At 38.1% G+C, this 24420-nt stretch overlaps 1 protein-coding gene across 2 annotated transcripts in view; it reads left to right on the top strand.

Annotated features, from left to right (window-relative positions):
• The window catches only part of LOC138611408 (guanine nucleotide-binding protein G(olf) subunit alpha), a 58168-nt gene that overhangs the window by 7567 nt on the left and 26181 nt on the right, over positions 1–24420 (top strand). Inside the window, exons 1-5 of one of the 2 annotated variants that reach the window (XM_069684491.1) lie at positions 7994–8658; positions 8893–8965; positions 9807–9861; positions 10013–10132; positions 17671–17768. In XM_069684491.1, coding sequence (XP_069540592.1) covers positions 8520–8658; positions 8893–8965; positions 9807–9861; positions 10013–10132; positions 17671–17768 — 485 coding nt within the window. In that variant the 5' untranslated portion in view covers positions 7994–8519. Of the gene's footprint in view, positions 1–7993; positions 8659–8892; positions 8966–9806; positions 9862–10012; positions 10133–17670; positions 17769–24420 lie in introns of those variants that run through there. The other variant, XM_069684490.1, reaches the window with a different exon arrangement.

Here is a 24420-nt window from a genome sequence, read left to right as displayed (position 1 = left end):
AAGTAAGGAAGTAGAGTTAATTTGGTTTAGCACTTTAGCAGAACAAGATACATGTGAGGTTTAGTACATGCTATATGTTGTTTTCATATTGTTATAGTCATGAAAGATATTACAATATGCCCACATAGTAAGAACTCAACAACAAGCTCACTATGAAACATGTTTGACCAGAGGACAATGTATGAATTCCTTTAATAGAGTTCCTTTAGACTTTATATTTTAGTACATGAGCACAGGAATACAGCGATGGGAACTGGAAGGCCAGTTCCTATTATTTCTTGGAAAGGAAGTCACTTTATTGTTAGGTCTCTTGGATCTGATTCTGTACAGGCCTGTGATAACATCTGCTGCAGCTTTCCTAGATGTCCTTAACTGGCCGTTTCATATCTCGGCCTTATCACCCTCCATGAGCCTGAACAACAGGCTGCTAGCATTCTCGACAGAAACGAGCTAGGCTAGGCTAATGAATAGCTCATTGGAAGTCACTAATTGTTATATTTTGTCTTTTTAGTGCTACTAACTGCACGTGAAGTCGTATTTTGGAAAAGTTACTCAATCAGAGAAGCACACAGTGAGACGTATAGCCCTGTTTGCCCTCCTCTTTGAATACAAGCAGAGTCGGTGAACTTTGCTTCTGAATGGGTTTTATCATTGACCATTGCTGAACTTTGCTACTATATACACCAAGTTTCCAGTTAACATAACGACTGGCAGGAGCTCCTGGAGTCTGAATCATTGTCATATTCATGACACTGATAGCAGCAGGGCAGCAATTTGATTCGTCTTGATGGTATCAGCCGAATCAAAGTGGACCATGCCACATCAGAAGGACGTTGGACTATGTTTGTTCTTTTGCTTTTGCTTACTGTATTATATAAACTTTATCAAGAGGCTGTGTCCCTGAAGAGAGGGCTGTAAAGTTCTTCCCAGCTTCAGTAAAAATATAAAAAAAATCAAGGAGGCTAATTTTAGCTGGATATCATTTGGCTGTTTGCCCTGTTTTTCACAGTACGTGCTTCACTTACAGTCAATGAGAGGATTTAAACAGAACTCTTTAAGTGACGCATTTTATTAGATTTATTCTAACAGTTCACTGGCAGTTCTAGTCTTTACCCAGCCAGAAAACATGCATGTTTTTTATATATATTTGATGTATTTATTGAAATGCAATTACTCTGCAGAGCCTCTGTTATACTTTGAAATTGAACCTGTACATTGATGAGAGTTGAACATTGATCAGCAGCTGTTTTTAGGGCTTTACAGGGTGTGGCAGTCAGACCTTAAACACTGTCAGTGTGGTCTCCATTTGCTGAACATGTCCGCTATCAGTCCTAAAATAGTAAAAACATCTTTGTAAGACTTGTAAACAGAGTTAACTTGTAGGGGAGTATTTTTAGATTGTTGTATTGCCATGTTTACTTAAGTAAAGGATGTGAAAACATCTCCTAACACTGCACATGCACACACACTCTGACAGAGACATTCCTTATGGAAGATAACTGCTGCGATTACTAACAATAATGGTTTAAAGCCCCTATTCGGACATGTTTAAAGACACGATTAACAATTTGTGTCTGATGTGGTTTCCCCACAAAAAACAAAAATGTAATTACTTTGTGAAAAGTGTGTAAAATGACATCTACTCTTTTATTGAAGTAAAATACAACATCGAAGAACAAGCAAGTATTTCATTTTGAATTATATCTTTTCAAAAATCCTTCTTCACTGAAAGTCACCTCACAGTTAATGTGCGATTAAGGCTTCATGTTTCTACAGCCGTTTGTATAAGCAGCGAAGTGAGCACAATTTACTTCCACACTAGTTGTACTAATGTTAATCCTGCTCAAACAAGTTTGGATAAGATTAGATATACTTTATTGTCCCAGAGGGGAACTTGCCTTGAGCAAAAGTGCAAAAATACAGTTCAGTGCAACTTGTTAGAACATAAAACAAACACAACAACCTAAGACTAGCAGCCGTACAAACAAATGGAGTACACCGTGAAGAACACAAAAAACATTAAAGATACAATAGATTCTTAAATATGCACAAAAACATCATGAAACACTAAGGAGACTAAAAGGCTACAAAATAAAATAAAAACAACGACAAGCCGAGACATTGACGTACACATCCAGTGTGCATGGGACAGCAGGGGTCAGGTTTGGCTGGTAGTTCAGCAGCAGTTAGACTTTAAAAGGATATCAGATGAGAACAGAGAACTTTACGTCTGATTTTTTAAATCTGAAAATGTTACATTACATATCACTACTTTCACTCAGAGGCAGAGAAAGTCTTCAGATCATTTAATAAGAAAAAAGTGGAAATACTCTGTGGAAAAATACTCGTCTTGCAACGATAAGTTGAAGTGAAAGTGAAAGTACGTATTATGAGCTTAAAATATAACACAAAAGTACTCATAACTCTTTTGACTTGTATACACTTACTTATTAGATTATTATGACTGATGCATTAACGTGTGAGTGTTTCACTCTTGTGGTTGGTCGGGTTGAGGTCAAACTATCTCTTTCCTGTTGGAGAGATTATTTTTGCAACCCACTTTCTATGCCTATTGTACACTTTGTGTGTAAAATTTGACTCTGCATGATAACTTAAGTTGTCAGGTAAATGCATAAGAGTAAAAATGTACAATATTTTCCTCTTAACTTTAGTGGAGTGAAAGTATAAACTGTCAAGAACTGCAATTACAAGTACCTTAATATTGAGCTTTAATGAGACTTTATTTTTTCAAACACTCTAGTCTTTATTTCTTGTATGCATAAACCAGTAAACCATAAACACATTGAACAATACAGCTGTAAAGATGAGGAAATAGTTCACAACTAGTCATGCAACTTACAGTACTGTTCTCTACACAATGAGTAATAAAATTATACAGTGCAACTGTCTTTTTCCCCATTATAAAGAATGTGTTTATCACAAATATTTCCTGTTTTATAACTTACCACTGTTGATAACTGAGTGGGTCCGTTCAAGCCAGCCTATTGTTAGAGGGAGACTTTAAATAAAACCTTTGGTATTGTCTGTTTAAAAGTCAAATCTTAACAAAGACACCTCTTTTAGTCTAGTTAAGAGGAGGCCACAGCAAGCCTAACGAAAACTCTGACAGTACTTCCTAAAAAGGATGCTAGTTCATGCTACAAAACCTGATCCTGTCTAGTTTATAGTGAGCTGGCAGTTAGCTCAGTACATGCATGTATGCTGTGTTGCTTCTCACCACTAGAGGGTGCTGTGGGACAGTCACTAGTTTTGACCTTGCCTTCTGAGGTGGGGAGACTGCATTTTTTTCCTTCTTTCTCTTTCAGTAAGGGTGGGGTGAGTGGCGGTGGTAATATTTTCATACCAGTGTATGTGAAGTAAGGGTTCCAGTTGTGATTTGCATGCTGCACAACTTTGTAATACTCATGTCAACACATGAAACAAGTATTTGCATTGTGTTTGCATAATGGAGCCAATAACAGCACACTCCCACTCTCTCATAATCATTTATGGTTGTCTCATGCTTTTGATCAGTCTATGAGCATTTCTAATATAAGCATGGAATACAATAGTTTTTTCCTGACCTCAATGCAACAGTGTAGAATTGTCAGTTAGCTTAGCATTAGCTCTGTGTTAAGGCCCGGCCTACCAAGTTTTACCAGTTGCTTTCGAATGCAAAAGACTTCCTTCTCAGTCTCGCACATCCTGACAGAGACATTAATAATGAAATGTGTCTGCTACTGTTACCTTAACTAAAAGAGTGGTTGTCTACATGTAAAGTGCAGCTTAGTGTAAAGTCAAACCTTTACATAACCCACACTCTCGTTTCAGTCTAGGAGAGAGGAAGCCACAGCAAGCTGAACTTGAATGTCAGGCGAAGCTCACAACAGTGACATGTGCTCTGTTTCCTCCTTTTTGCACCACAAGAGTGAAGTTTTGTTTTTTGTGTTCTTACTTTGGATATGACACTTTTTTTTTTCATTCAAATCTAATTAACTTACATTGCTTTAAATAAAACCCCAAAGTGAGGTCCATACAAATAACAGACAAACTCTCAGATGAAAGTTGTGTTGTGGTCTCCAGGCTAGCGTTAATTTATTTCACAGTCTTTGGCAGGTAAATATTTATGAAAAAAGTTGGCATGAGATGGGATAGCACTTAGCAATTATTCCTCTTATTGGCCCAATTTGGACGTACAGTATGCAAAACAAATATAATATTTTTCCCCCACAAAAATTCTTTATAAGATTAATAGTTAGCTCAAGATAAAGTTTTTATGACCTTAACTATAATATTCTTATACTGACACAGTGGGACCATTTTGTGGCAGGCTTAATGATGACTGCATGTGACCCAATGAAACTTTAACACTGCTGTTTAATGGCTATCACTTTGGTATGTTTTTTTGGATGCATTATTATTGTTAATGTAACAGAGGGACATTATCTTTCCATACTTGGGCCTTTACATGAATGGTCAATCAGATTGTGGGCTCTTTGTCTTGCCCATGTTTTTTTCCACCTAATTGCAGAGAACATCAAGTCTCCCCTGTAGTGGAATAGATGTCATGCCTACTCTTATTGTAGTGGCCCACTGGCAGATGCAGAAATAACATAATACAGTGCTTTTTAAAATGTACACATTCACTGAGCAATATGAGAAAACTACTTAGCTTATGTACAAAATGCAATATTTATTTGTATGTAACATTTTCTTTTCTTTTTTTAGGGAATCATCGAGCATTTAGGCAGAATTAAAGCGTTGTTTTTTCCAGCCACAATCTGCAGATAACGGCAACGTGCCGAAATATCGTGCATCCCTAGTTTAATGGTTTTCAGAGGAGCCTGAAATGGACGTATATTATTTTTAAGATCCCCTTTAAGTAGATTTTTGTTAATTTAGTGACTTTTTTTTATATCATTTACTCAAGAGAAAGTTGCAATACAGCAATGTAAAAATACTCTAAAAGTCATGCATTGAAATTCTTCCTTTTGCAAAAGTTTTTAGTTATTATCAGCAAAACATACTTAAAGTATCAAATGTGAAAGTACTCAGTGCACCCCAGGTCCCCCTGTCAGTTATATTATCGTTTATTGTAATATTTTGTAGTAGCTACAATTGGCCCCTTTTCAATGAATGAAATCATTCTGACATTAATCTTTGAAAGTGATACAAGATTTTAGGTACAATTTGAGGTACTTGTGCTGTACTTTAGTATTTCACTTGTATGCTTCTTTATATGTCAGCTACACCCCATTTAATGTGACAATATATTGTTTTTTCCCACTACATTAAATGGACAGCTGCGTTACTAGTTTCTCTGCAGATTAAAACAAACTGCTTATGTATCAATTCAACCGTAATAATATTTTATGATATATATAATAATATAATGAGTACTTTTACCTTTGATACTTTTAATGTTAAAATCTACTTATGGTGGGAGAAGTAATCAGCTCCTATACTTAAAAGTGAGATACTGCACAGTCAGTATACTCTTTTACTAGTAAAAATCCTGCAAAAGTGCATGTTGTTAGTACTTTAAGTATCAAGTGAAGGTACTCATAGGAAAGTTACTTTGATATTAGTATGGATTAGATTATGGATAGATCACAGTCATTATTATGGAAGTATTTTATTGTTGTCATTACATGATGTAAAGCTAAATTGAACATTTTCACTAAGTGTTTTGGAGATAGATCTGTACCAATGCAGCACATTTTGTGAGGTCATATTTTTTGTGTAAAATCTCAGTCTGCAAATGATAAAACTGTGAGGTATAAGTGGGGTAAAAAGTACAAATACTTAGTACCACTACCTCAGTACTGTATTTAAGAACAGACCTTAAGTACTTACTTTACTTAGTTACAACCCACCACTGCTTTACTGGACATTATAAAGTGCAATTGTGTCATCTTGTTTTGTGTACAAAAAGTACATCCGCTCAGGCACTGTACTTAAGTACAAGTTTAAGATATTTGCTCAGGAATTTTATTCTATTCTATATCTCTACATCATGACATTTTGTGGAAAATGTTATACTTTATATTTCTGACTTGATGCGGTATAGCTATTAGTGACTTTACTTGCAAAATTAGAAGCATTTTAATAAATGAAAATGCTCATATATAAGGTATTAAAATGTGCTCCACCTCAACCACCTGTAACAATAAAAAAAGCGACTTACATAATCGTGCAGCAACAATAATAATCGAATAATATGATGCGTATATGATAGAGTGTAAGCCTCCTGCAAGACAATGAGTACTTTTATATTTAACACGTAATGATCGTTTGGTTGCTCATTCCTTTAACTTATAAAAAACCACTGCATTTTTGTTTTTTGGTATTACCTGCAGAGCAATACAAAGTACGAGTATTGTACTTCTTTATACTTTACTAAAGTACCTTTAGCCTCATTTCATGCTACTTCACACTTCTACTCCACAACATATTTGAAGCGAGTATACTACTTTTTATTTGACTAGATTTATCTGACAGCATTGGGTTCTATTTACTTTTCAGATTAGGATTCTTAATACCAAATAGATATAAATCAACTAACTAATAACAATGTACTATTTTAGATGATGGTTCCCAACAATATATAAAGCAGATTAAATCAGCTACACCTTTCATCTTTAACATGAGTGATAATGCACTTTCGTTCATCAGTGATTATAATGTATTGATATTATATATATTTGTCAGAAGTGGCCTTATTCTGCATAATGAGTACTTTTACTTTAAGTTCTTTAAGTTTATCTTAATGAGAATACTTGTGCACTTTAAAGTTTTAAATATAGGATAATTTATTTGATATTAAAGTAAAAACTTTCAGTACTTATTTGTATTTTATTAAATGGTCTGAGTACTTCCTGCACCACGTATTAGTAGTATTAATAGGAGTCCTAATTTTCTCAAGTACTAATAGCCCACAGACTTGTTATGTATAAACTACAGAGACATGTAAAGCCCAGTACACACACAGACACTTTAAATGGGTTGCCAGTTTGGGTCAGGGCCACCTCACTGACTTGAAGCCAACTATAAGAAGAAGAAAAGACCCAGCCCCTCTGTCTCGCTGTCCCTGTGTGTAAAGCAACGATAAATAGCCAAATTCTGCATAATGAGTACTTTTACTTTAAGTATTTTGAGTATACATAAATGGGAATACCTGTGTACTTTTAGACAAGTAGGTTTTTGAATACAGGATAATTTTTACATTGTTCTTCCACAAGTTGGTACTCCAACTTTTACTTCAGTAAATAATCTGTGTACTTCCTGCACCACGTATTAGTAGTCCTCACTCTTTCAAGGACTACTATGATGGCCTCAGAGCTGTTATGTATGAATTACAGAGATAGGTAAAGCCCAGTACACACACAAACGCTGTAAATGGGTTGCCAGTTTGGGTCAGGGCCATCTCACAGACTGGAAGAAGTGACCCAGCCCCCCTCCCCTCTCTGTCCCTCTCTCTCTCTGTCTCCCTGTGTGTAAAGCAAAGATAAAATTCATCGTGATGAGTACTTTTACTTTAAGTATTTTGAATATACATAAATGAGAATACTTGTGCACTTTTACACAAGTAGCAGGATATTTTTACATTATGCTACTGCTACTATTGCTTTAAGTAGAAATGTAAAAAGTACTTCTTCCTCAACTTTTACTTCAGTAAATGAAGTGAGTACTTCCTGCACCACGTATTAGTAGTCCTCACTCTTTCAAGGACTACTATGATGGCCCCCAGACCTGTTATGTATAAACTACAGAGATAGGTAAAGCCCAGTGCACACACAAACGCTGGTAAATGGGTTGCCAGTTTGGGTCAGGGCCACCTCACAGACTGGAAGAAGAGACCCAGCCCCTCTCTCTCTCAGTGTAAACCAGCACAGAGGCGCCCGGGGTTTCCACCCCTTTTTACCGATTAGTTTGATAGCAAGATAGCGGAGGACTAAATCGGGGAATGGCTCCTCTCTCTTTGCTACATAAGTTATAAAATGCTCTATCAGTGCGGGTTGTTAATGTTACAGTTTAACGCAGGTTTGTTTTCCACCTCCACGGTCCACGGCTACTTCCTGGTGCCACAGAGAGAGGCAGTGCTGAGTTAAAGAGACAGAAATACTGATAGAAATTCAGATAGAAAAAAAATACAGAGAGAAGAGAGGGGTTGGAGACGCGATAGGAACAGTTGACTGGATTCCCAGAAATTGAAAACCCTCACTCTCTCTTCTTATTTATATGTATTTTTGATATTTCTTCGTGTAACCGTTTAGCCGTTATTCTTCGGTGGTTTGTAAACTGACAAACGGTTGGATGACGGTTGGCTGCGGCTAAAGCGGAATTGTAACGGGGAACATATTCCTCCCCTCCGACGGAGAAGCCTCGCAGAGATTTTTTCTCCCCTTTTTTATTTTACAGCAGACTCATTCCTGTGTTATTTTTAAACCACAATAGGTGTTATTTTTATATTTTTTTGTTTTTTACGATTCCACAAGGAAGGGTTAGGGCGACGGAAGATGGGTTGTTTGGGCAACAGCAAGACTGAAGATCAACGCATCGACGAAAAGGCACAACGAGAGGCTAATAAAAAGATAGAAAAGCAGTTACAAAAGGAAAGACAAGCGTATAAAGCCACACACAGGCTCTTATTACTCGGTAAGGCTGATTTACATGTGATGGCTGTCTGTAATCCCTTTCGTTTACCGAACACGTAGCCCCATTTGACAGCGCTTGCAATAATATGTCATGGGGGTGGATATTGATGGAAGCGAGGCTCCAGAGCCTACAATTACCAAGCTTTATTTCTAAAACATTTATGCCGTTTTGTCCGCTAACATGGATGTCCCCTATTCGTGCTCATTTTGGTGATATTTTTATTTTTTCTCGAAGGTGCGGGAGAGTCCGGAAAAAGCACCATTGTGAAGCAGATGAGGATCCTACACGTCAACGGCTTCAACGCAGAGTGAGTGCTATTCACAATACATTTAATAAATACCCACATTAACCGCTCAAAAATTACATTAATGCTTGTTCGTATGGCTTCTGTGCTAATGAATAACAATGTCGAGGCCAGAATATAGCCTGTGAATGGATTTTCCCCAGGCACTGCAGCGCCTGTTGGGCCCAGTATCCCATGCAAAGCAGCTAATATCGCTCTCTCTCTCCCCTCCACCACCACCAGCAACACAACCACCACCTCTCTTCTCGTTTTACCTTATTTCGTGTTCATGTACAGTTATCATACGTAATTGTGAGGATCCAAGTGTCACACAGATGCCAAATAATTCCCTGTTTCCTGTTTCATGTGAGAGGGTGAAAGGTTGTGATCGACACAGGCCTATTGATGATTTGTTTTGCTGCAAGGCCTTGCATGGCATTGATCTTACCAGTGGTCTATTTTAAACAGGCCTAGGACATGTCAGAGTGCTGTAACTGTATGAAAATCATCTGAATACATATAAAGCCAAAGTATTTATTAAGGGGAGGTTGGTTTCTAACAGGATAGAGGCATTATTTGATTTTGAAAGTTTAAAAAATGTAGAGAAATCTTAACTAAAACACAGCAGATCCTCTTACTTTAGCATAAAACTGAACCCCATCTTGCATTTGACTGTTACCTGCTCTTCGTCTGGGTGCATACTCTCAGCTAACACCTGCACTATATATATAATTGCATTAAAACACATTCTAACCTGGCTGTAACCCCGGCCTTACTCATAACCACCTTGATGATAAATCTTTTGTGGTCTGCTGTGGTTGATTTTTTTTTTCGTGCCTCACACGTCTGTTCTGTCCTCATACAGAGAAAAGAAACAGAAAATCCAAGATATTCGGAAAAACGTGAAGGATGCCATAGTGGTGAGTTCCATGTGTATCACTTCCCAAATGTGTCTCTGATCCCAGCACAATACCATTTTACTGATTATTATACAGGCTTATGGATTGTTTTCCCCTTTATTCATCATGCTTAATGCATGTTTTTTTTTCTCCCACAACTTCTGCTTTGTAGACTATAGTGTCTGCGATGAGCACTTTAATACCCCCAGTCCCGCTAGCCAACCCAGAGGACCAATTCAGAATCGAATACATCAAAAGCATAGCACCTCTCTCGGACTTTGACTATTCACAGGTAAGACGTTTATAAAGTTTCTGTGTGTGTGCTGATGTGATATGTGTGAGAGAGACATGCTGCTGTCGTACATTTGTGCTTCTTAATGTGCATTTGTGTTTGTGTGGGTGTTAGATGGTATGTAATGCTGCATTTATGAGCCCCATGGCCTAAAATATAGATCTTGCTGATATAGCTCAGAGGTGTCAGATTTTAATTAAGCTATAACAGACCAAATGTTGCCTTTTTTTAAAAAAAATGTTACTCTTTAAATTTGCCTTATGGGGTTTTAGCTAAGCTAAGCTAAGGGGATTGTTTTCCTCTTGAAGCTATGAATGGATATGTAACTAACTCGTATGAAATCAACAAGTTAGTTGATTCAAGGACTTGATAAAGGTTTGATCCGCTTCGTTGCTGCAGCAGATGCACTGTGTGTGGATTTGAATGCACGTTGGAACACATGGGATTCTTTTTTGGTGTGTGATGAGCCACTCGATAGCGGCAGGTCATGTGTTGGAAATGTAGATAATGTTTTACATAATTTTGAAAGCCTTCCTTGTTTTGACAACTGGCTCTGCAGCACCGCAAAACCGGAATGACACATTAATACAGACTCTTGTAGATTTTAATATTTATGTTTTGGGTTATACTCTTTAGGCTTTTGCGGGAAACCAATGAAAGCATTGATTAATTGTTGTTATGTATGCATCCAACACAGGGTTCATCCCCTGTTTGCGTATTATTCAGCAGTTTTGATAGTTATATTGGAGTTAACGTTGATCTTTTTTGTCAGTTGTAACCGAGATACTTTAGCTGTTTAACTGTTGTTGCTTTTGATACACAAAAGGTTGTTTTTTAAAAGCTCAAGCTATTAGTTGATACATTGATTAAATGATCAACAGAAAAATAATCCAGTCTTGTCCTAAATAAGTTGTAGCCTCTTCAGGGTGCAGATTCGCCTCTTATGTCTGTTTTATATCACTGTAAGCTGAATAATTTTGAGTTTTGGACTGTTGGTCCAACAAAGCAAGACATTTGAACATGCCAACCTTAATACATTTTGCACTACTTTAAAATCTATAATCGATAATGAAATTGTTAGGTGCTGCGCTACTTCTTTTATCTTTGGTTCTTCGTCTTTTATCAAGTTTGCTGTTGTTCACTGCACAAAAACAGATTGCGAAGAATACAATACAGCCACAATCCAGCATATGACTTACCCAACAAGGCCTCAAAATCTACCTACGTGTAGGCCCTGTGGACTCTGTTGGTTCTCTTTTAGCTCGGTTTTTCTGTTTCTTGACGTTGCTCTCAGGTTTTATCTATACCATCATTTCACCTCTTAAAGTGGTATTATTATTTTTGCATTGGCACCTTACATCTTTTCCTGATGTTTCCCAGCTTCCCCCTCTGCAACTTTATTTAATGCAACATCACAAGAATATCCATTAAAAGGCTTTGGGTGTTAATTTCCTGACAGGGGCCCCCACAGTGAGAGTGTTAACAGGGCAGCAGCAGCGGTCTGTGATGTTGTGTTGTGTGAGGGGACGGGGCCGTGGGGAGAGCCGGCGTTGAGTTCCCAGGCCCGGCCAGGCCAAAGGGAACAACATGGCTCTGTTTGGACTGTCTGTGCTTGTCATCAGTCTCAGGCTTCACTTGTGCCGTCAGTGTCACCACTACATTGTCACTTAGTGCCACCAGGCATGATATCCAATCCAGCAGCGCAGGAACACGGCCAATCAGTAACCTGTGGCTTTCACCTGTTGGCGCCGGTGTGAAATGTGGAAGTATGTTTTTACCTGGAAACTTCTGGAGAGATGATGTCATGGGGAAATGGGTTCGTGAAGGAAAAACCTTCTCTTGATAAACATAATGTTCAATCAGGTTTAGGAGTTGTTTTGTGATAAGTTATTGCCATGGGCGGGAAGAAGAAGAAGTAGACGGTAACCTTTGACTCCCTGCATTTCCCACTTCTCTATGTGTGTTTGTGGAAAGAGTGATGGGTATAGCTTTGATCTTACCATTATGAATATTTTTTTAGGGTTTCAAATAACAGTTGGTTTTTTTTATGGGCTAAATTGATTTAAAGTGATGTTTCATTTGCTGACTTTCAGCCTTATCTGTATCTGAGTTGGCTATACGCTGTAAAAAGCACCAGTGTCGTCCTTTCGCTTAGATGGTTGCTTGCAAGTACTGCAGGCTATTTCAGCTTGGATTTCTAGTCTAGGCCTTCATTTGTAATGCAAACTTGCTACAGAACTTTGCTAAAGACTGTGAAAATGGCATTCAGAAATGTAAGTGCAGAGGATGCTATGGGCAAAGATGCTTAATACAGTTTTTGGCTAACTTGGTTTTTCAGCTGTGTTTTTTTTTCAAGCTGAAGAAATTCAGAGGAAAGAGGAAAGAATTGCTTCTATAAGCTACATTTACTATAAATGATGATTGGACATCTGAATTAAAGGTCAGAAGTTTCCTTTAACCACAGTTTGTGTTTGATTTGTCTGTAACATGACAGGAAAAACTTCCAGAGCCCAAAGTGAAACATTCTGTCTTGTTGTTTCTCACCGTCCATCCACAACTCATAATACTCCATTTATAATGATTTTAATTCAATCAAATTATATTTTTATTTCTCAAACAACTTATTGATTATCAACATTGTTTTCTTGGTATCAACTAATCAATCATTATACTAATTGCTTTGGCTCAAATTTTCCCAGTACAGTACAATGCTTATGTAAGGCTTACCTTGTCACATGACGAACCTTACTGAGATGATATGACTATTAAATGACTAAAATACTTTACTACATTGTGGTTACCATTACAGATGAGTCATTACTGCTACTTTTGCTAGCTGCAACTGTTCAAGCCTTCATGTACTTGTGCATACTTTTAATTAAGATTCATCTGTTGTGTGTCTTTTCTATCACTGCTGCCTAAACATCACACTCTCTACCTTTGTTAAAGTGCTTTACATTGCTTTTTTGTCACGTGCAGTCTGTGGCGAAGGCTGGACCAAACCTTATGTTATGTCCAATTGTCGGTTGCATTAACCATTGATAAAAAGCGTTGTTTATGATATTATATAACTTTATTGGGCATTGTAATTTGGACATGATAGGGTTGTTAGCTTTTTCCAGTTGAGAAAACTGAGCCTGAGAGAGAACAATGTTGTGCTGTGTCTGGTTAGTCAAATAGGAAGACAGTAAGCAACAGTACGATGGCTGTGTTGCGTCACAGAGAGTGACTTTTGAACGTGGAGAATTTGGTGTCTATTCTAAGTGATTAAGGGATGGATTTGTTCCTGTTCTGTATGGTTTTGTTATTTGATGTAAAAAATAATTACATTTACCGTTGATGATTTGAGATACTTTACTTCTGCTATATTTTCATATATCTTTATATAACGTCACAGGATCGTTGTTGAGCTGTTTAAATATGACATATATACCCCAAAACAACAGAAAAGGTTGTTTTAAAAAAGTAGATTTCTTGCCTTCATAACTGGGAACTTTTGTGAGGCAACAATTTCCCCTTGTTGTTGTACATGTAAATCAACAGGCTTAGCATGCTGGACTGTACTCTTAATCATCAAAGCGTCCCTTTTTTTTTTGTAGCAGCTTGGGATAACATTAGGCCCATGGAAAAGAAAGCACTGATACAAACGGTCGTCTATGCAAATGGAAACAAATGCCACTGTGGTAGCTTTGCTAGCCACCCAGCAGTGTGTGTCGACTGAAGTGGAGCAAATTCAAATGAGCCTCAGCCCCTGTTTTAGCACCGTGTAGCCTTCTCTCCAGAAAACATGTTAAAGCCTACATGTAACCCTGTCCGTTTAATGCTGAAACAAGCAGGTCACTTTAGCGATTGAGCAGCATTTGAGACCTGTTAATGCCATTTATGTACACTCTCAACAAAAAGGCAAGGATTAGGTCCACAGTATTATTTTCATGATATGAATTACAGTCTATTGTAGAAGGTAAGATGTGTATTATGTCCAGCCCCACCCATTGTTGAACTGATCTATTTTTGTGTTGGGTGCAGAATTACTGTACTGAAGTGTGGACCTTTATTTAATGTTGTCTAATGTGAGTGTACAGGCCAACTAATAACTATGACTTTTTATAAAACAACATGACCTGCTTCGTGCTGCTTATGTTCTTCAGGGTAACACCTCTATAGCATTCCCTTGTTGTTAGCTTCTCGGTGATTTCCTCGTGATGAACAGCTTCAGTCGTGGACGTATTTTTATTCCATCTAATTGATAACTTGAGGATCTGTGATGTGGGGCAAAGGGTGGCACATAGGGCTGCTGCTCTCTTTTTGGAACCATGTTATATAAGATGAGCCGCCTCGAACCGTCGCTTACTTGTTCCTTTGCTTGAGCTCTAGTTTTACTGTAGCCTAATCTATCTTTTGTCTTGAGCTACTATGAAAGTCAGGTCTTTTTGTTATAGATGACTTTTATCTAACGCAGGAGGAGCTAGCTGGAGCTAGCTGATTGTCTGCTGGTTAGGTACAGAGGGATTTTTAAGTTGGTGGTTGTTGCTGTACATTTCGCTCTAAGGTCAAAGGTCCCTTTGAAACTTGAAGGAATTCTGTGCTCCCCTTGCACTAAATGATACAAGTCACAAACTTTGTTTTGCTAAATCTGATTCAGGCCATTTTGTTTTCTGTGTTAGTCTGACCTATATGAATCCAAGTGCAATTCTACACCGCACAACTTTGAAACAAAAGCGTTGGAGCAGAGGCACCACCACCAGAATCACCATCTTGTTGCTGTTGATGAAGGTGGTGGGAGATAAAGCGGACAAGGAAAGAGTTAAAAAAGCTTGTGTTAAAGCAAATTCCCTCCTGGTCTCTTTCTGTGTTATCAGTTCCTCTGTAGGGCACTGCAGCACACACTGCATTTATTCAAAGGCCCAGTGTCACACGCCTCTGTGGAAAAGAGCCCTGAGGACCATACTCTGCCCCCCCCCTCCAACCCCACCCTCTGCCCCTCATCCTCCTTCCATCCAGTCCCATCGCTTGCTAGCTTCTCTCTTTCGGTTTTCAAAGCCTGCTGCACGCCTGCTGGTGTAAAAAATTTGGCCAGACTTGCAGAACTAATAGCAGTAAGAATGTAATCAGCCCTGTTGAATCTTATTGATATTAGTTGAGGTGGCTGTTAAAAGTTTGACTGCAACAGAAGTGAAAGCAAATAAAGGAAAGAAACAAATATGGCCCCTGTTTTTTTCTGAATTTGGTGTGGTGTAGAAATTAAAAATGATGTGTTCATGTAATATACTTAAGCGTAATAAGTTGATGTGATCAGTGTTATTTCTGCCTAGTGCCTAAAGCATGTGCTTGCAACATAAAAACGGTAAACACATGTGTCTCTGAGTGAGACGTCTGCAGACTGGATCGGTGGATTTCCTTCCATGTTGAACTTAATCACCGGATCTGCCGAGAGGAGATCTCTCGGAGCATGTGATCATTTATCAGGCTCCTTCTCCCTCTCTCTCTCTCTCTCTCTCTCTCTCTGGTTCGGGGCTACTTTCACCCTCTCCGCAGAGCCAGTGCTGAGTGCAGAGAGTCATGTGGTAGTTCCAAGCTAGAGGAGGAGCCCATCGGAAAGACATGTGCACAGGAGGCGACGAGGGATATTAGCCCAATCATCTTTGTTTAGGGCAATCAGAGAGTCCCGGGACATGTCTCAAAGTCATTGATAGGATGAGTTCTACTCATTATGCTCCCTCTAAGATTTTTTTTTCATAGTTACAGAATAGAGCTTTGACAAGAAAGTCATCAGTTTAAATTTAGGACCTGTTGGATGTTGGATGTGAATGACAGCAGAGTACTCTTGTTTCTTTATGCAATATTTGCTTTCCCTGTTCTTTTGCAATGGGCTGCACTGCACTGCTGTTATTGCATTATGAGAAGAATAATATGTTAAGTTTGATGTAACCCTCTTTTCCTTAGAAAGGAAATGTCCTGTATATTAGAACAGAAATGAGGGAAATAGTGGCCACTGCTTTAATGAGCTTTCAAATGACCATTTGCAGCTGTAGTCTTTGCAAGTGCTAGTTTGTACTAGAGTAGATTTCAGTGCAACTTATATTGTTTATATTTCTTTTAAACTTTAAAGGAACACTTCACCATTATGGAAACTATTCGATTTCTTTTAAAGAGTTGGATGAGAGTGGAGATGTGTGTAGCTTAGCTTAGCATACAGACTGTAAACAGAGGGACCCAGATAGCATGGTTCTGTCAAAAGAAAAAAGCTTTTGACAAACTTGTCACCTTGTATATTCTTATTGAATCCATACACAAGCAAGCAGAAATGATCTAAACTTGTTCTTTAATAGTTAATATATCCACCAGCATTTTTGTGCCGTGTCTCTAGCTTCAGTGCAGGTTTCTAAAGGGGGCTAAAGGGAGCACAAGTTTCAGTGTAGCTTCCTGTACAGGCCAAACCTGGCTTTTCTTAACCAGGAAATAGTTACCACAAGAGTCTGCAGTCATTTTCTGTCACCTTAGACAGTCAGACTTTCTGCTTCCCCTTGCTTCCAATTTGTTGGCTAAGCTAGGCTCAACACATCTTCGCTCCAGCTCCATGTGTATTGTACAGACAAGAAAAACCTGCTCAGAAAGCAAATAAGGGTACTTCCTAAAATGTTGACCCATGCCTTCAAGTTAAATACAGTGCTAATACTTGTTGAGTAGGATTTCCTACTACTGTCTTTGCTCCTGCAAATGAACTGTCCTTGAGCAAGGCAGTCTTTGGCACCCAGATGCTCTAATTTAACAGCTCAGTGACTGACAGTAGAAGACAGGGGTTGTGCTGGGCAGATGTGCTTATTTACTGTATGCATGTAACAGCATGTGTAATGCTTGGTTTAGAAGAGACATTGTGTAAATGACCTATTAGTTGCCCTAAAATAAAAGTACACACAAAATGGGCAATATGCTTTTCCATTTGAGTTACGTGTTTGTATAATTATCTATCCTGTTGTCATGGAGTGAACGTTTATACAATTTTAACTCACTTTATCAGAGTACAGAACTGCAGAATGACATGGCTTTTTTAACATTGCTTTCTTTTGCCTATGTCTGTAAAGCATTGCTCAGATGTTGTATTTGGTGAGCTGTAGAAACATTTGACTTGACTTACCTGGGAGGAAACTCACTGAACACATTGCCTAGCTAACTAAACTTACCTGTATTTTCTACAGCATGTAAGTAAATAGTTTGCTTAGGTGACAAACAAATGCTTGCACGGTTTATACATTTGTGTGTGGGCCTAAATGAAGAAACAGTCCTTTAATGACCATTTTAGCATTGGAAAAGGTCCGGTTATATTTTCTTTACACTATAAAATGTGTTTTAAAGCATATACACGTCACTTTAGGCGGGTTTGCCGTGTGCAGTGTGCTTCAGTCGTCTCTGTATGAATTCAAGGCCCCTGACCCTCCCATAATGACACCGTGCTTGAAGTTTGTTAAGTCTCTTTTGTTGTTGAATAAATGTTATTGTCTGTTGTCTATTTTTTTAATATCTTTCTTTCTTTTCTTCAGGAGTTCTTTGATCACGCAAAGAAGCTGTGGGACGACGAAGGAGTGAAGGCGTGCTTTGAGAGGTCCAATGAGTACCAGCTCATCGACTGTGCACAATAGTGAGTTCAAACACTTTAAAAGACATTTTGTGGGAAGATTTTGAGCTTTGGAAACTTTCAGGTTTACAAAAGATTGTTCATAACAACATACATTATGTAAATGGTCACTTCTGCAGTGATAATATATTGAGAAAAAACAGTTGTTTTTTTTTACAGCCTGTAAACTATTGTTACCTCCCTGCTTTGTCCGTCCTCTGCGTGTCATGTTTGAAGGCTGAAAGGTCTGCGGTGTGTGCTGGTGTCATGTCATATATGAATACGGCTGAGATATGTTTACTCTGGGTGTGGCAAGGCAAGCAGCAGTTGTGTTCCTACTTTGGAAAATTCTACATATATCACCTCATGACTGCTTGTATCATTTCACCATGGCAATATGCAAAGCCTTGTGCAGCCTGTATTAAAATGCGCGGCTGTTGGAATCATTGGAATCGTGCTGATGTGATACTTGTCTGTAAAATCGTGTAAAAATGTAAGATGCTGTTAAAAGTTGGGTTTTGTTATTTCAGTCTTAGCGATGGTAACAACCTACTTGTGGAGTAAATTTTAGTGTCTCTGAGGCTGGATAAAAGTTATGTAGGTCATGATTTGATTTTGGCTACAATCTGTATAATACAATTGCACTCCAGATACTGCAGTTAGGTAATACTGATAACTGCATGTGTGGCAAGGAGCAGAAATTGATGCCTCTGTGCACGGTGCCCCAGATTGTTTGGAGGGCTCCTACGGTTCCTCGGGCCACAGTAGGGTGCTGGTTGTACACAGTAGAGGAGCCCATCTCTTGCCTGTAAAAGGAAGATTGGATATGCAAAGTGAGTCACTGATTACAGTGCTCTCCTTCTGCTTCCTTTCTGACTCACCTCTGGATTCACATGTAAATATGAGGACATACATGTTACAGACAGGAGTGCAGCCTGCTGAAAGTTGTCCCCTCCCATCCCAAAGGTTAGCTCCCTTTATCTCTCAGGGTTTCGGTCAAAGGCACACTTTATCAGCGACTGGGGATACTGTGTTGTTGTTTTTAGCAAACTGTGGGCCCGTGTTACATGGGTGTAGTGTTGAGAAAGTTTTTAAGATGGTACTGCACGTAGACAAACAGTCTCTGTACTCTTTTCCTGAATATCTTCCGTTCCTTGAACATAAATTTGACTTGGGGTCAAGTCTTCTCTGGTTGCCCTGCCTAAAGCGGCTTCCATAGAGAGGAGAGAGACAGTCAGGTGATGGTTGGAGAGTCACATGAATCTGTAAGGTGGAGCTGTTACAGTCCAAGGCCTGTGTTTGTCTTTGCTGCTCTGAGTCAGTCTGTGTCTGTTTGCAGTGCGGCTGCACAATATGTAAAAAAGCATCTTGTGTTTATTTTAGTCAATAATCCAGTCTCGTAATGGAACCACATAATATCCCAGAATCATAAACATTTAAAACCTCCTTCCTGAATATCGGTGTTTCATCTCTGTCAGTGCCGCGGTCATCTGACAGTTGAAATCACAAAGAATATACTCTGTATTGTAATAACTGAAACCACTGAGGCTTGCAACTAGCTGAGGCACTGATAAAACAGCTGTCCTGTGACATGAGTAAACATTAACAGAGCAAAATGAAGCAAAGAAAAGCATACACAATTTAACACGGCTGTGTGTTGGCAAGAATCTGGTGGTACAATATGTATCGCGATACACTGGTGACGATACAATATATTGGGATATTGTAAGCAAGAGTATATTGCGCCCTTTATGATGCCTGTGTTCTTTGTGTTTAGGCTTGTGATAAAGGCTTACTTGTTTCTGTCTCATGGGTTTAAATACAACACAGAGTTAACCTCTGGCACAATTGTCTATTATAAACTTTTCATTAAAAATTAAATGTTTTTGAGAATCAGTTCAAGGAGGTGCATTGATCACGGCTCATGGCCTTTTTCTGCTACACTGATCCCGCTGACCGTGGGATTCAGACTTAACTCGGACACAACCCAATATACAGCGTTCTGCGCTGCTCCAGAACAGAATGATTCTTGGAGCTGTGAGGAGACTGTATAGACTGTAGAAGTCTCTAAACTTCATGTCTGACGAGATTTCCAATATATCAAAACAGCAGAAGCTCATCATGGACTTGATGGGAGAAATAAAAGAACTGAAAAAACAAAATGTTGAAAAAGATAAAAAAAATATTCATGCTGGAGGGTCGGGTGGCGGACCTGGAACAATACTCAAGGATGAATGATGTAATTGTCAGTGGGTTGGAAACTAAGCCCCGCTCATACGCCAGGGCAGTCCGAGTGGACGGAGAGCCCACCAAGCCTGATCTGGATTCCACTGATCAGCAGGTGGTCAACTTTCTTCACAGTAAGGGGATAAAAGTAGACAGCCAAGATATCGAGGCATGTCATCCTCTTCCCCAAAAAAACAAAAGTGTGAAACCTGCCATAATAATTCGCTTTGTGAGCAGAAAACAGAAAACAGCACTGCTTAAGCAAGGGAAGAAGCTGAGAGGAACTAATGTGTATCTTAATGATAACCTGACACAAACGCCGACATCGCTAGACAGGCACGCATTATGAAGAAACAAGGCAGGATACAATCAACATGGACATATAACTGTAAAGTCTTAATTAAACTGAATGGGCCGCAAGAGGAAAGTGCTGGCCATCAAAGACATCACAGAGCTGGACAGGTATCAGTGAAGTCAACCCATGGGAGATCAGAAAGGTAGGCCTACATAGCCCATGACAAACCACAATAACTATACTCCAGCTCCAACTGGACACTTTGATCAACAAGAACTGATTCCAGACTTTAAAACATTTGGACTTAAAACTTGAATTTACGAAGCATAAAGGACATGATATTGAAAACGATGTTGACCCTGACAATAACATCAACACACAGAATCTTTGTGAATACTATACTGAAGACCAATTCAACAGAAATTTACAAACAATGGGAGTTGTCATATCAATTATACACTTTTCAAGTATAAAACATTGTTTAAGACAATTAAAAAAGCAATTCACTGCTATAGCTATCTTGGAGACCTGGCTTAATCAGGAACAAACTGCCACTGTTGACATAAACGGATATGAGATTTATTTTTATAAATAGGAAGCAAAAAATGGTGGAGGAGTTGCACTATACATCAACAAAAAATACAGAAGTAAAAGCAATGAAAGTATGTCACTGGTAGTGGATAATATTATGGAATGTGTCACAGTGGAAATAGAAATAAATAAATCCAGAAATATAATGATAATAATGTGTATAGAACTCCAGGGTCATGTATTGACACCTTTAGAGATCAGCTGCTAGATATGTATGAGAATACAAACAAGGAAATACTATTAGTTTCTGGAGACTTTAATAGTGATCTGTTAAACCCACTGGAACAAAAAAACACTTCTGAATTCATTAATTCAATGTACAGTATAAGCTTATACCCCTCAGTCACACGCCCAACGAGGATTACAACACACTGTGCCACACTAATTGATAACATCTTTACAAATGTAATTGATAGGAGGGTAAATAGTGGGCTAATTATAAATGACACAAGTGATCATCTGCCGGTGTTTGCAACACTACAGACCTCCACGGGGACAAAAGGAAAGCCTGCCACTTATAAAATAGTTAGACATAAAACTGTGGAAGCAATTAATTCACTTAGAAAGGATCTGATGGGCCATGACTGGAACGAAGTCTATGTGGAAGACGTGGATGAAGCATATGACAAGTTTCTGTCAATAGTTACTGCTCTTTACGAAAAACACTGTACTCTGATAAAGAGTCAATCAGAAAGCTGCTGAAAAACCATGGCTTACCAAGGGAATATTAAATGCATGCAAGGAGAAAAATTTGTTATATAAAGACTTTTTAAAGAAGAGAACAAATGAAGCTGAACACAAATATAAGATATATAAGAATACATTTATTGAAGAAAACAAGAGTAACATAAAAAACACATGGAAAGTGCTAAATGAAATTATCAAGAAAAGAACGGGTAAAACAGGATACCCAAACTATTTCCAATCCAAAACTGATAAGACTATCAATGATATGAATTTAGTTGCAAATTAATTTAATGATTTTTTTGTTGGTGTTGGTCCTAGTCTGGCAAGAGAGGTTGCTAGCATCAGTAATCGGAATGAAGTAGAAAGTAAAAATAAACATGTAACAGAGACAATGTATTTAAAAGGAACAGATGAAAAAGAAATTATTGACATTGTCAAACAATTTCAGAGTAAAAATTGTATGGACTGGAACAATATTGACATGTCATTGGTTAAAAGTATAATTGACTGTGTGGTGAAACCCTTTACATGATGTAACGAGCCGACTCATCAAGGTCTCTCCTCCTCTCGCTGAGCTCTCCTCCGCTTGTTGTTCATTGGACCCGAGTCTGCTATTGCGGCGAGGTAAAATGACGTCACGCTGATTCGAAAGGGGAGCGCCATTCCCGGTGAAAGACGGAAGCAGTCCAACCGGTAGCGATAGCTCCGCTTACTGCGGGTTATTGTGAAAGTCGGGGTAGTTTTAGCCCTCGGACCCCAACACTCACCCCAGATTCAGCATGGCTCATCCGCTCGGCTTCAGCACGCAGGATCAAATGAGTACGACTACAGATCGTTTGTTGTTTCCCTGGCGTGATTGACTGACAGCTGACTTTTTCCCCCTCATCTGTGACTTGATTGACAGATTCCGCTCCGTGGGTATTTTTTTTTCTCCCCTTCCTTGGCCTATTCTTTGGTGAACTGATTTTTTTTTTATTATCCGTAAAAAGACTGAACTGAAAAGCCAGTAGATATTTTTCATTTAAGTGGTTATTTTTATTTTTAAAAGGAAAGAAGAAGAAAGAGACTGAATATTTTTTTTGTTCATTCTTTAATGCAGTGTTTTATTATTTGATGGTTTGTGCTTCCTTGTCCTTGGTTTAATACAAAACAATTTATTGAAAAAGAAAGTGTGATGTTTCTATATTTATTTTGATATATTATGTTAAAGGTTGTAGGAGCACTTTAATTACTTTTACATCCTTTGTGAGGTTTACTAATAAGTGTATGTGACAAAAAAACAACGACGACTTTTTGTCAGGGTTTTCCCTGGCTGGCACCCCATAAATATAAAAAAATAAATCAAACAAAAAGTCATTCACACTAAAACCGTCACAATATGTATGCAATCAATCCCTGAAAACAGGTGTTTTTCCAAGTAAAATGAAAACCGCCAAGGTAGGACCCATATATAAGGCGGGAGATAGGCACATTTTCTCTAACTACAGACCGGTTTCTTTGCTATCACAATTCTCTAAAATACTGGAAAAAATATTTAAGATTACACGGCTTTATCACTAAACACAATATACTGTATGATCAGCAATATGGATTTAGACAAAATAGGACTACTTTGTTTGCACTGAACCGCCATAGAAAAAAAAGAATATGCTCTAGGAGTCTTCCTGGATCTAAAAAAGCATTTGATACAGTTGACCACAACTTATTAATCATAAAACTTAAAAAGTATGGAATAAGAGGAGTAGCACTCAAATGGCTAATCAGTTACCTACAACTCAATAGGAATCAATATGTTCAAATAAATCAGGTTTAATCACCACTGATGACTGTTAAGTGTGGGGTTCCTCAAGGCTCAGTGTTGGGGCCATTGTTGATCATATTGTACATTAATAATGTATGTCAAGTCTCAAGTATCTTAAAGAGTATTTTATTTGCAGACAACACAAATTTACTTAGCTGTGAGGATGACCTGGAAAAACTTCTGGCTACAGTAGAAAAGGAACTGAAGAAACTGAAGAGTTGGTTTGATTCTAATAAGCTAACATTACATTTGTGCAAGACTAAATTTATAATATTCGGACATCGATTAATTAATTCAAGCAAGAAAACAAGTAAACTATGCTGGAAATCACATAAATTATATCAAAGCAAAAATATATAAGTCAATGACAATATTATATAAAGCGAAAGATCTTTTAAATCAACGATCACTTTATACTTTGTACTGCTCCTTCATACTACCATGCATTAGCTACTGTGTGGAAGTGTGGGGGAACACCTACAAAACAAACACAGATCCAATTTTTATCCTTCAAAAAAGAGCCCTAAGAATCATTAATAAATCAAATTATAGAGAACCAACAAACCCACTCTTCATCAAACTAAATACACTGAAATTTAAGGACCTGGTTGACTTCAAAACTAATCAAATCATGTACAAGGTAAAAAATCAACAGGTACCAAACTGTATTCAGAGGTTTTTTCAACTGAGGAAAATTAAACACAATCTAAGAGGAACCTATATTTTCAAAAAACAGGTAGTTAGAACCAGTGGTAAACTTCATTGTGTTACAACAAAAGGGGTTAATCTGTGGAACAGCTGTAGTGAAGAAATGAAAACATGTAAAACATTAAGCAAGTTTAAACAAATCTTCCAAACATATTGAACAGATACAGAACAGAAGAACAAAAGGCTAAACTGGACTAATATCACTACTGTGTATCTTGTGTAATTAATATTACTTGGTTGTTACATTTTTTGTCTGGTTAATTAAATTGTCTTGGAGAACTTGGTTCCTATACCTTCTGTCCTTACATTGTAAGTAACCAGCATTCTTTGCACAGAAGTTATTATACATCTAATTTAAACTGCTTATT

The sequence above is a fragment of the Semicossyphus pulcher genome, unplaced genomic scaffold (genome assembly GCF_022749685.1).
Source record: "Semicossyphus pulcher isolate SPU_LCO1_2020_fin unplaced genomic scaffold, fSemPul1.0.p SCAF_7, whole genome shotgun sequence".
In the NCBI taxonomy this organism is placed as follows: Eukaryota; Metazoa; Chordata; class Actinopteri; order Labriformes; family Labridae; genus Semicossyphus; species Semicossyphus pulcher.
This window is presented reverse-complemented; position numbering and strand designations above follow the sequence as displayed.